The following is a 13,376-nucleotide window of genomic DNA, read 5'->3' as shown; positions in this document are numbered from 1 at the left end:
ACACCGCTTTGCTGAGAAGCTCTGCTGGGACGCAAAAGCAAATGATCGCAAATGCCAAAAACCCTCCATCTGTGTCCTCCCTCCTCTTACAGCCTGGCTCTCCTCCTGAGGAATGACATCTCAGTTTATGGTGGTTGTTTTTTAAAGACTTGTTTTCTGCAACAAGCTTCTTTCAATCCTTTCATGTTGAACTACCGCCAGAAGACTGTGTGTGTGTGTGTGTGTGTGTGTGTGTGTGTGTGTGTGTGTCTGTCTGTCTGTCTTCGGGCCACACACACACACACACACACACACACACAGTCTTTTGATTAAAGAGGAGAAAAAAAATGTGACTTCTAGATTCCTTCTTCTTCTGTGTTAACACGGTTACAACGTAACTAAACGCTCTAAATTAGTCTATTGCAGATGATGATTTCACATTTTTGTACAAAATACATACCACGTCCCCAACTTTGTTTCCCTGCTTATACATTGAGGGTTGGTGCGATTGTACCGGAGACCGAGCTGACGTGTTGAAATCTAATTTTGGTTTTCCAACTTGTTGGTTTGTGTTCTAGCAAACACAGCGGTCTTTGTTTGTAGTGATTGGCCATGGGACGCTGACTCATTCACATCTACGCAGGCCTGCGTAAACTACAAGAAACGTTTTTTATTGCTATTCATGAAGAATGCACCTTGGTATACGGTACGTATTCTTAAGTTTTCGCCATGCGGTCTCTACTTTGTGTTTCGTGCTCATTAGCACAATGCTAGCTAACACGCTAAACTAGGATGGTGAACATGGTACTGCCAAACTTCATGCTCAAATCTCTGCGCTGCCTAAATAAAGTCTCACAGAGCTGCTAGCAAGCCTGTGGACTTGGTCTGTGCAACAACTCAAATCTAAATTTCGAGGTTTTGTATGATGGATTCCGACTGCAGAGAAATATTCTTTATGTTACCAGAATGAAATGTGTCCACGTGACTTTATGGAGAAACAAATGATGCGTTTGTCTGTGATCTCCCTGCTGTTATCTTCTGGTTATTTGTTGGTTGACGACACCTTTTGTTCTTATCTTTGAAGTTCAACAACAGAACGAGTTAATTTCCAGGTCAAGTCTGAAGAGGTTTATAAGCAGCCTTCGGCTGATGATAAAATCGACTTTAAATTTACATTCGAGCATAGACTGTGGTTATTACTGGATATAAATAAATTATTAATATGAATGAATATTTTATTCTCAGCCATAACTGCAGTTGAGTGATTCAGTGTCTTGCTTAGGGGCACTTCAGCAGGACAGGTGCTGCTGTAGGCCGCCATGTGGCTAAAAGCCTGCGAGTGGCTATAGACTCCGAATCTTCTTTCGTAGTAAATTAGTTTCATTTACTAACTAATTTAATTTTGTTCAGCACAGTTAATGAATAGAAGGCGCTTCCTGTTTTCAAGTCTCCGGGCGTACAACCAACACAAGATGTAGCCTCGGAGTGTAATACAAAACCGAGAGAGTTCATTTAAGCAGGGTTTTAAATAATGACTACCTTCAGCAGCATATTGTTTCATCACTGTGTGCTGCCGCCCATCACTGTGTTTCATTGCTCCTGATGATGATGCCCTGCAGCCGACTGTGTTGTTGTTTCTTGGTGGGACGCTGTGATGAATTAAGCCCACGGAGCAAATCGGATCATTGGCACTGCTCATTTTCTTTAGAAAAATGGTTTCATCTGAATTTACGCTGTAAAAGCAAACCGTTTGAGGTTGTTTTTTTCGTTGGAAAAATTCCGAAGTTAACTTGTGTTTAATCACAAATGGAGAGTAAAGATGTTTTCTTCAGGCACGGTTCAAATGCTGAGTGTTTGAATCGTATTTATACATGTTGGGGGCTGTGTGTGTGTGTGTGTGTGTGTGTGTGTGTGTGTGTGTGTGTGTGTGTGTGTGTGTGTGTGTGTGCGTGTGCGTGTGCGCTGGATTCCTTGAGTTAATCTATCGGTGCATGTGATCAGATTACTGTGGATTATACTCTTGACTATTAGAGGATTGACCAAGACTGGATCAAACACACAGACTGATACCCGTGCGTGTGACCAGAATGACACACTAATGCATGTGAGCTCAAAAACCCCACATACATAAATATGAGCTGACACTGGTTGGCGCACGCACGCACGCGCACGCACGCGCACGCACGGTCTGATCTGTTGGGGGTTTAAAGTCCATCTCATTAACAGAGAAGCAGGTGTGACAGCCTGTGTACGTCCTTCAGTTGGGATAAAATGTTCATTTGGCTGGTGTAATTCATGTATATTTTATGTTAAATATACATGAATTATGTGGATTGATAGTCTTTTCCGTGAATGTAAATTCTTGAATGATTCGAGTCTGTAATTTATTCTTTAAGACATTGGAGGAGCAGCACTCTGTTCTCTTCAGAGTTCATATGAAGTCAGGACACGTAGAGCCAGAGAGGCGTACAGTCGGGAGTAAAATGCAAAATAGTAATAGCTATTTTTGACGTGTGCAAGAGGAAGGCTCTTTTGACATGATCCCACTGGAATTTGAATGTTGAAATGGCTTCTGACGGCCTCAGTGTGTGCTCACCGTTCATAGTTAGTTGACTGCAGGTGCTTTGACATGCAGCATGTCGCTCACGACCTCTCAGGCAACATTTTCTCACTGGCCCCTTTAGTTTAATTTCACCCTGTGAAGCAGCAGGACATAAAAAGCCCCAAAATTGTCTTGAGTGCACCGTGTTCAGTAAGATGCTGCCGTACATAAACCAACAACAAAGCTAAAGATAAACACACACCACAGGGACAGGAACACCCACCAGGGTTGTCAGGTGGCTCAAACCAGAAAAACAAACCAACCGCCAGCGGAGAAAATCCTAAAAAAATGCAGATTAAACAAGACTAAAAGATAACCAAATGAAAAGGAGCTATACCTAACCTCACACGGATAGTTAAAGCCACCCTCTACATGCCTTTTATAACATTATCTTTTCGCAGTGGAGCATTTCTGAGATTGGCTTCAGCTCTTCTCTCACTGACCACAGAGCTGGACAGAAACTGGCTTTACACCACAGTGACAGACGACTCGACTGTCCTTTGAATGAGCATGAGTGGGTCTTTGTGTGTGGTTTTTTGAAATTCAATGTGTGTATGAAGTGTGTCTATTTGCCTGTATGTGTCATGACCATCTGTTAGATGACATACTCGGCAAACGGTTGCCAAAGGGACAAAAAGCTGTGAAAGACAGAGAGAAGCAAGGAATGGGGTACAGATAGAGGGACGGAGAGATGAGGAGAAAGATACAGACGGGGAAGGACTCAGGAGGGAGAAAAGGAAAATGAAATGTTCAGAGCTAGGCTGACTGTTTCCCCCCAGTTCAAGCTATCATGCTAAGCTAAGCGGCTGGATGTAGCTTCATGTTCACCGCACAGTCATGAGAGTTGTATCAATCTAATCATCACGCTGTAAACAAACAAGTAGGCGTATTTCCCCAAAATGTCTAACTATTCATTTAAACACTGACCAGCTGATGGGTCGGTCATCACAAACTAATGCTGTGCAGACAAACTGTGTTCATCACAGACGTGGAGTCCTCTTTGAATAACTTCAATGAAGAGCTAGAAGACGGTGATCAGGGCTGGGGGACATGGAGAAGATCAAATATCTTGATATCGAGAATGTGATGATATTGTGGGATTGACAGCTGGTGCTTCTACAAAATATTTTCACAATAACATTTTTGATAAATTATCATCATATATGTGGCTACTATTACAAAGTGGGTAAAGATAAATAATAGAACAGCTAGAACCGTCTGGTAAGTTCAATGTTTATTCAATCGTCCCGTAGCTTGCGTACTTCGGTAACAGCACTTCCGTAGTTCGTTTAACCCAAACAACGATCTCCTAAACCGAACTAAGTTCTTTCCTGTGAAGACGGAAGTTTATTTTGAAAAGACTGTATGCATGTAACGAGCGGAAACTGACAGATGGAGTTGACTTTCATACGAAAATGCACAAAAATGAGGAGTCATTTTTGGTAGATCACACAAACTGCTGTATGAGGATACGTTGGGTGTTGATATATTGCTCAGCCATAAAGGTGCTACAGAATGAATGAAGCCGTCAGACACCTGAAGGGGAACAAATGGGGAACCTGGATGTTAAGGGGTTAACGCTGAAAACACTGTGCTGTCTTAGTTTTCCAGTATCTCTGTTTGTAGCTCAGGGTGTGTGTTTTTTGTCTCTTTTTGTGTGTGTGCACCGTTTTAATCAATCATGTTTGTGTTTGGAGGAGAGGCGGATACCGGTTGGGACCATTATCACTAAGAGGTTTTCAAAGCCATTCACGTGATGCGAGTTATAAAGACATCTCTCCTACCGCTCTCTACTTACCCTTTTATATTACGTTTCAATCAGTGATCAGTCATATTTATTGCAGCAACCATTTGTTGATCAATCGCGCATACTGATAAGGCACTGCATTGCTGTCGTCTTCTAAAAAGCTAATGCTTTCTTTCTCGATACGATCAGTGATGGACTACAATACCCATAAATCACAGGAGGCGTTATATGGGAAGCCAGCAGCACGGATGCAGATGTAATTTCTCTCACATTACCTTTTTTTTTTCTTTCAATTTGCTCTTTACTTTTATTCCGTCGTGTTGAGCTCCAGTTTCGTGTTACTGTCGTCACCGTGTTCTTCTTACCAGTCTGGTCATTAAATGGAAAAAAAGCCATATGATGAATTTCTGTAGTTAAAAGTGGAACATAGAGCTGCAGTCATAAAATAAATATTTGGCATTTATAAGCACAGGGGGGGAAATTACTCGTCGATCTCTTCCCAGCTCTTCATTGAGGATACATGCAAACGAAAGGTGTGGGACTCGAAACTGATTTTTATTTCCCAAATGAAATTTAGTTCATTAACATTTTTAACATATTCATATGATGTTTTAAATCTGGGCAGTCAAGAGAAAAAGAAACTGAAGAGAAAGTTGTGTGCAAGGCATCACTGTACCACTGAGTATTGAGACCAAATAAAGTTGGCGATATTCAACAGGCTTGTTCAGCCAGCTGTCTGTCATCTAAATGTTCTCATCTAAATGTTCTCATCTAAATGTTCTCATCTAAATGTTCTCATAAATTTATTGTAAATTGAGAGCAGCTGCTCAAACTATCGTACCTATCAGACGTTACACAGAGCTGGTAATGGAAGTAAACTTATTATGGCTTAACTATAAGTTCAGACCCAAATGCTGAATTCAAATGATGCAGTGCTGCCATGTAGCTGACGCGCTTCTTTAATAGAGAACACTCTGACTTGTCGAACACGGGTGTTACTAATAACATTAATTACATGCAAGTGTGCCAGCTGCAGGATTGCTATTCTGGCCTATAGACATGTTTTAAATGCCTCCGCAGGAAAACCACAGGTGTAGATAAACTACTGGATGCTGGCTGAAGTGTAGACTCTGTTAAGAAGCAGAGGAAGCTTGATTAGGATCAGAGGAGACGGAGGACATGCCGGATATGATCAACCTGATCTGATAGACGGAAACACGCACTTTAGCTGACTTAATTTGGTGTCTTATTGCTGAAGGCTCTTACAATCATGTTACAGTGGTGTTCTACTTACACCTGCAACATTTGACAATCACACCGCCGTAAACGATGCAAATGTGAGCGTACTCTCTGCGTGTTTCGTGTCACTCTCAAGCAGTGAAAACACATTAAGATTGGGGAGGAGATTTTATAACCAGCTCAAAATGCAGAGCCTTGAAACGTCAACAAGAGTTGACCGTAAAACGTCAGAAAGACAAAATAGCTCGACGAAGCAAGAGTCCAAAGGCAATTTGGAGCTTTATTTCACTTGAAAATATGTCCTGTTTTTCCCTGAGAGGCTGTCAAACTGTATTTCTGCAGCAGAGTATACTGCCAGCTTTAGTTTTCATCCTACACTGAGCATTACCATTTGACTGTTCACTCAGTTGTCATGAACACATATAGAAATTGATTTTATGTCGGGGTTTTTATCGTAGTTGTAGGTGTTGGTGGACAATCTAATCTTATATTCCAGTCACTGAACAATGTGGATATTTTTAAAGCAGCTTGACGCACCGTCCACAGTAGATGAAAGGAAAGGATGGCACAGAGTGAAACGATGTGAGAGTCACAGAAAACCAGAAGTGAATGCAAAGGCTTAACGAGCATAACAAAATGAATAAAAAACGTGTTCCCTTAATCGCTTCTCTCAGGTGTAGAAATGAAGTGTTGAATAGTGTTTTCGCGATGGTCTCTAATGTGACACTGTCATTGGCAGACAGCGTGACAACCGATCAATAAAGCATTCTGGAGAGGGTGAAGGTGAAAGGGAACTACGGAGCAAATAGGGTTAGACAATAGTTTTCAAGTCAAGGGCAGCAGACTGGACAGCGGCTGAACGGCACTAAGTACTCGGCCTCGCAGTGCATCGATCGGGGGCGTTTTACTGGGAACATAAATGGACACGGGGAGCGATGGCTCGGTCATCTGTCCATTTGTGTAAAATGGTGAAGGCCATGCACTGTGCTCTCTCAGAGGACCGATGGAGTGAATGAATGAAGACCTGATAAAAGGAGCAAATGAAAGGGTGAGTGAGTGAAAGAAGGGATGACTGCGCGTCACTGCGCACATCAAGGATTCAATCGGTGAATGAAGTGAAACAAAGTATTTGTACTCAGTCTGATCCTCTGACTGTGGATGAGTGAATCTATGATTGAATGAGATTCAAACATGTGTATGAATTGATTTCATTATTCAGTGCTCTGCCAGACGCTTTGATCTGTTCTTGCGGCGATAGAATCACGTTCGCTGGACAAATGATGATCCCGATTATTTCCATCAATGTTGAGATCACGATTATTTAACATGACTGTTCAGGATGATTTTAGGGGCAAAACATTTGTACTGTACTTTCACATATAAATTAACAGAGTAAATGCTTTCACTTTCATGTTGTGCTATGTTCCTGCTGATGAACAAATATTAGCATCAAAATAAGATTTAAAACAAGGTTTTTCTCCACCTGAATTCAGTGCATTTATGTTCCACCCGTCTACAACAGAGAGCAGACTTGTAGCATAAATAAATAATACTGAACATTTTACAGCCAAAATGCTCTAATTGATATCTTTAAAAAAACAACAGCTTCCGGTGTCTCGGATGAGATGTGTCTCAGCTGCTCTCCTGTGTGTTTGCTTTCAGATTAAACTGTGTGCATCATTGCTTATCTGTGTGTGTGTGTGTGTGTGTTTGCTCTGCTTGTTTCAGGATGATTGGGGCTCCAGTGACTTATCCAGTAGGAGCAAAGCTCACCTGTCTGACGACAAGACTCACGGCCTGGAGTCTCTGCCGCCAGGTAGGAAACTTCACTACCCATCATGCACTACAACCAAAGATGCTCTATAACAAAGATGACGCATTACAAGCTCAGCCAGTAGTTTGACATGCTATACACTTCCTGTCTCCTCAGTGGGGACGCCTCCCACACCTCGCTTTGTTGTGAACATCGTGTGGATGGATGAAAGCAGATTGGGTTATATTTACACCACGTATTTATATTTTCTTTTGCCAAGCATAGATATTTACACAGCTAGCAGCATTACAAAAATTTGTTATCTCAGGAGTTTGCCAACTTGTGTTGCGAGACCTGGCAGAGTATGTTGCTGAGACAGAGAGAGGTCTTGATCAAAGTAAAAATGTTCCTGATTCTGATTTGTGTGTTTGAAAAATGTCATTTCAGTGTCAGAATGTTCTGAAGATATTTGTGTGAAAATTGGGTCCAATATTTACTTTGGTGACAATGGAACGAAAGAATCGGTCATAATCTTTGTTCCCATTGGAGTCAATAGACTCAGGACCTGCTGCTAGTCTCCTAAAGGGGCGGGGCAGTGGTGAAACCCACATGACACGGACACAGGAAACCAAACTGTCTCATCTACAACCACACTGCCTGAACTACATGATGACGTTAATGACGCAAATGGATGAGATACGAGTTTTTAGGATATTTATTTGAGTATTTTAAGCGAAGGAGCGAATCAAATATATGTTTTTTTCATATTCAAAGTCAGGATATTTGACCAGACCTCCGGGTCAGTTCAGTACCTCATTGTTTCTGCTTGAGAAGGAAAAGGACGAATACGCAGCTGTGAATCATGTGCATGGCCGACCCTGAACACCACAGTGATGTATCCAGAAAGCATTCCACGTCATGTTCCTACAAGCATAATCATTTCCTCTTTGAGATGTGATAAAACAGTGGCATAGTTTTATAACCACTAGAGCATGGACACTCTTCAACCATGTTTAAACATCCACAGAGAAAGAGAAGATAATTCAACACAGCAAGTGGTGTGATGCAAATTTCAAATGTTGGAGCTACCCAAAATAACTCCTGTATTGCATTTTAATCTCGCCACAAACCCAGCTATGCGTCTCCGCCCCGGCTTTGAGGAGCATTGTCTCAGATTCCGGCAGTGTAGAGCGGAGCAGGAGAGCCCCAGCAGACGGAGCATCTGACCCGCGATTTCTCATTCAGCTCTCATCGTCAGCCCGGCTCAAAGCAGCCGCCCCTCCCTCACAAGCCCGTGACCTGCGAACGCTGAACACACACTCTCTTATCTGATGCAGCGCTGGAAATGGAATCCAATTTGAATGTTGAAGTGGGGGCATTTCATCTTCAGGGTGACTTTACAGGATTACAGCAACCGCAGCGTGTCACAACATCAGCCACACACACACACACACACACACACAAGAAGAGGAGAAAGAAGAAGGAGAATGGGAGAGTGAAGGATGATAAAGTCATGAAAGAAAGTGGTGGCAGGGAGCGTGAAGGAGTGAAAGCTCAGGTTGTTGAGAAGTGCATCAAGGCTCTTTGTAATTCAAGCAGTCACCAGAATATTTGCACGTCTCCAGGTTCTGGTACTGTGGCACATTGAAAAACATTTAAAACGTGGCAATGCACCAAGTAAACCTTATTAAATTGAATGAGTAACTGTTTTGCACAGAGTTTTTCAAGGCTCTTTAAAGCGTTAGATCATTTTTATTCAAGACAAGTTGACTGAATGATGAACTCAATCATGGATGCTATTGACGTCATACACATCGTGACCAGTCACCTAAACCTCTTGGCCTTAAAAATATAGCTGAACAGAACAAGATCAAAAATAAACTCAAGGTCCGCTTACTAGCTTTTTCCAAAGCAATCAACCGCATCTCATGGTCTTCATCTGTAAATGAAGTTTGGAGGATGGTCTTCCACCGCCTTATACGACCAAAGTTCCTCTTTTTGTTTTGTGGTGGCAACTCTATTGAAAGCTTTGGACAAAGGCAGCAGATGGACCTTGTGTTTGGGACTAAAACCAAAGTTTATACATTCACTAATTAATCTGCTGATCTAAATTTTATCTCAGAAAAGAGTGAAAAATGGCCTTCACAACTTCCTGCGTGTGCTTAATCAAAACAAGTTTGTAAGACGTGACATCCGACCACATCAGAAATTCAAATGTTAATGGTATTGCTCAGGGACAACACTCGAAGGTGGAGTTAAAATAAATATGAAAAGATAAATTGAATATCAAATACTTGCTGATTAATTGTCTGTCTATTGACTAATCTATTGGTTTACTAATCATTTCAGCTCTTCTAGTGTTTGGATTGTTTTGTCAAATTCAAAAAAATGAATCCACTTTCAGAGTAACCTAAAAAAACATCTAATTTTGTCGACTTCCGATGGATTGACTTGTCACTTTGCTGCAGTGATGTAGAAGTGTCCTCCAGGCCACCGTGACGTCACTGTTGGGTGTAGCTACAGGTGCGAATAGGCACACTTCTCACCACGTGCCTCAATGACGCCGTGTTTGCGGCGCGTTAAATTGCTCTCAAAGGTTTTCTTGGATCATTTTCAGTGAGTGGATCAACCCTGTGCACTTTGAGCGTTGGTGTTCTCCGAGATGTTGGGCGGATGGTTCACGGTTCAGTACAGATCGAGGGCGAGCCTGCCAGTTACCGTCGGTTGGAAACACGACCGCGTCAAGGGATTTCCAGAAAGTGTTGCAACAAAACAAAAACAAGCAGTCAGCAGCTGTGGTTGGAAACGGCTCGCTGACGAGAAGCAGAGGGCGAGTGAAAACTGTTCAGGCCAACAGACCCCACCTGTCACCAGCACAACCAGTACAACAAGTGCCAGCTACAGTCACCTGCTAAAGAGAGTATTGGAAGAATGACGGCTGAATGATTAATCCCAGTGAGAGGCCGGACAGTTAATCAGCTGAGTGGTTCAGCAGCAGACAAAGAAAAGGAGGATTGAAAGAGACGGTGGGAGATAAAGATGTTCAAAGTCTCAGCGAAACACTCTCAAAGTTGAAACACGATCTTCACTCCAATAATTGCTCGCTGCCACTAAACATAGATATCAGCAAGGACATCACACACTCTGTCACGTACAGCGGTGTCTCAGCTGTACAGTCGCCGGCGGATCACAGCGAGCTTCAGCCAATTAGCATGCCAGACACATTCACATGCTGTCAGGACAGACAGACGCATGCACACGCACTCTCTGATCCTCGTCAGGCTCCGTTTCTCTCTGTCTGTCTGTCTCTGCCCGTCTCACACACACACACACACACACACACACACACACACACACACCCACACACACACACACTCGTCCACACTGAGAGATGTAATCTCACACTGCCATATGCTTAACACAAGTCATTAGCATAGCAGCTGCACCCGGCTAATTAGTTGCATTATTATTCGTGTGTGTCTGTGTCTCGGTAGTCGGTGATAAAGTGTGAAATTAAACATGACGGCTTTCTCTGTTTAGTGCGCAATGATCTCCATAATCTGGACAGACAGACACACTGTGCTCAGAGTGTGTGTGCGTTTGATAGTGGCTCATGCTTTCCAAAATCTATATGTTTTAGGCTGCAGTAAATGACTGAGTTGAGTAGGATTTAGTTTTTCTAACTCGGTGCAGCGCAGAGCAAATGTTCTTTTGTGTTTCCTAAAGTAGTCTGGCCTTGGCCTCTGAATTCTCTTCGGCACAGTTTCTCATACAAGCAGCATAAATCTCATGTCAGCTTCCCTCATTGCCATGTTGTCGCCTTGTCAAGCAGCGGCTTGAAGCTGCCAGGTTTCCTTCCTGTCAGTCGTGAAGGATTCTTGCATCAGCCAGGCTGCTGCCTACATTTCATATTCCCACTGATGTATAATCCCATTCATTCCTGAGGCACACAGCCTTTGTGAAGGTTTGAACTTCATGTTCGGTGGCAGCTTTTATTTTGGGATATGCTGTGTTCATTTATTATGTATTTCACCAGACTGTCACACTAAGAATGTGGTTTTTTGAAGTAAAAAATCAGACGTACGATTTGTTTTTTGGTCATTTAGTGTTTATCTGAGAGTTGAAACAAAAAGAAGAAATATGAAACCAGTGGGTTCATTATCTACGTATTTGACAATACAGTCTAAAAATAGTATAAATCAATCCTGGAACATGTCCACTTTAGGGTCAGCAACATGGTACAATAATGTCTTTTTGTTCACCAAACAGTCGGTTTGTTTTTTCCAAATGACCTCATGGTGATCATGGAGTCTGGATTTTATTTTAAGTTTAGGAATATCTGGAATTTCTGAGTCTTTCCAACTCAGTTAAACCACAAATGAATGACACTGAAATAGTGTGTCCATCTAACTTCTGTGGACGTTTATTGGCCGTGTGCTTAATGTGTGTGTGTGTGTGTGTGTGTGTGTGTGTGTGTGTCTCCAGGTAAGGTGCGCTGGCAGGATTTTGACCAGGATCTGTATGTTGGAGCCACGGTGGTCCGACCTGGTCAGGATCCGTACGCCAGGAACAAGTTCAACCAGGTGGAGAGCGACAAACTCCGTATGGACAGAGCTGTGCCCGATACGAGACATGACCAGTATGTATCTCCGTCATTACACTTACAGTCTGCGTCATTCTGTTCCTCAACCTTTATTGTTGCATGTGAAATTGCAGGGATTGTCTGTGTGCATACCGGTTGTTGCCGTCAGTCTATTTGACCAGTTGGTTCCAGACTGGATAAAATCTCTTTGAAACTCCCTCTATTGTAGTCGATCAGATAATGACCAGGAAGTGGCAGCAGAGCAGACCCGCACTGTTCACCGTCTGCTCCATAAATAACAAGAAACGTCTCCTAATGGCTGTAGATTGGTCTGTTTGTTAAATGGACAAAAAATTGATCATGGCACAATATCTATTGGATCCTTTTATTAGAATAACATTTTACTGAGTGTGTTTGTTTTCTATGTCTGCGATATTTTCTTGTTGCCTTCCTAATTGAGTTGCAATGTATCATAGAAATTGTTTTTTGTTGGTGCCTGCAGCAGTGAATCATTCTCTTAATTCTGGTCCTGTACTTCATCATTTTAGTTTTTATAATTTCAAACATAAACACAAAGCTTTCTCAGTTCATCAGATCTGTTCATCTATCATCAGATCTGTCCACAGCTCATCTTGAATTCTGCTCATTTACAACTTTATGCTCAAGGACCTCTCGGGGTTATGGGGATTCACAATGGTGTTATTGCTGACTCCGCACACCTCTTAGGCCGGGTTGCACCAGCAAGGATTTAATCTGAGATTCGTTTTAATAGAGTTTAGAAAAACTATGTTTAAAATGAGTAGATTTTGAATTTAGCAGAGCTTTATCACAAATTGCGGCGTTGTATCACAAATACAAACTAACCTCTGCTCAGTAAATCCAAGTTTAAACCAAAATTACAGAGTTTTACTAATATGGAGATGCCTGATTAAAATAATTAATAAACCTCTAATTTCTCCGTCTTTGAGGAAAAACTTGTGGCTAAATTAGTGGAGCAATATGGCCAAATAATATTAAATAAACACGCACAACATGTTCATGTGCTGATTTGCTCCTCATCTACGTTTTAAGTTTGGTATAAAACTACATTTATAACCTATAATATCAACAGGCCTTGGCATGTAGTTGATGGGTAAGGGATTGGCCATTCCTTTAACCAGCAATTTGGGTTGTTGGGGTTTTTCTTGCAGAGTCTTAAAATGTTGAGGTTTATGTAAGGAAAACCCTTTTTTCACAGTAAAGTAAAAAGAGACTTCCTGTTCAGTTCTGGACCGGAATCTTGGAAGAAATTCAGCAGCAGCATCATAAAACTCAACTGATAGTGTCTGTCCCTTAACGTTTTGTCAGGAACTTGATTTAAACGGGTTTTATCCTCGTTGGTGCAGCCGAGCCTTAGCAATCTTTAAGATTTCAGTCTTGGTTGATTGAGGATTTCTGTTTGAAGGAAAACAAATGAATTGTGCTCAGAGTTTAT

The 13,376-nt window shown here is 42.0% G+C and overlaps 1 protein-coding gene across 1 annotated transcript in view; it reads left to right on the top strand.

Moving 5' to 3' along the window:
- The window catches only part of galnt2 (UDP-N-acetyl-alpha-D-galactosamine:polypeptide N-acetylgalactosaminyltransferase 2), a 50,633-nt gene that overhangs the window by 20,762 nt on the left and 16,495 nt on the right, over window positions 1-13,376 (top strand). Inside the window, exons 2-3 of the mRNA XM_079289848.1 lie at window positions 7,296-7,383; window positions 11,806-11,959. Of these exons, the coding sequence (XP_079145974.1) occupies window positions 7,296-7,383; window positions 11,806-11,959 (242 nt within the window). The remainder of the gene's footprint in view (window positions 1-7,295; window positions 7,384-11,805; window positions 11,960-13,376) is intronic.

This window comes from Melanostigma gelatinosum (assembly GCF_949748355.1).
Source record: "Melanostigma gelatinosum genome assembly, chromosome: 2".
NCBI classification, from domain to species: Eukaryota; Metazoa; Chordata; class Actinopteri; order Perciformes; family Zoarcidae; genus Melanostigma; species Melanostigma gelatinosum.
This window is presented reverse-complemented; position numbering and strand designations above follow the sequence as displayed.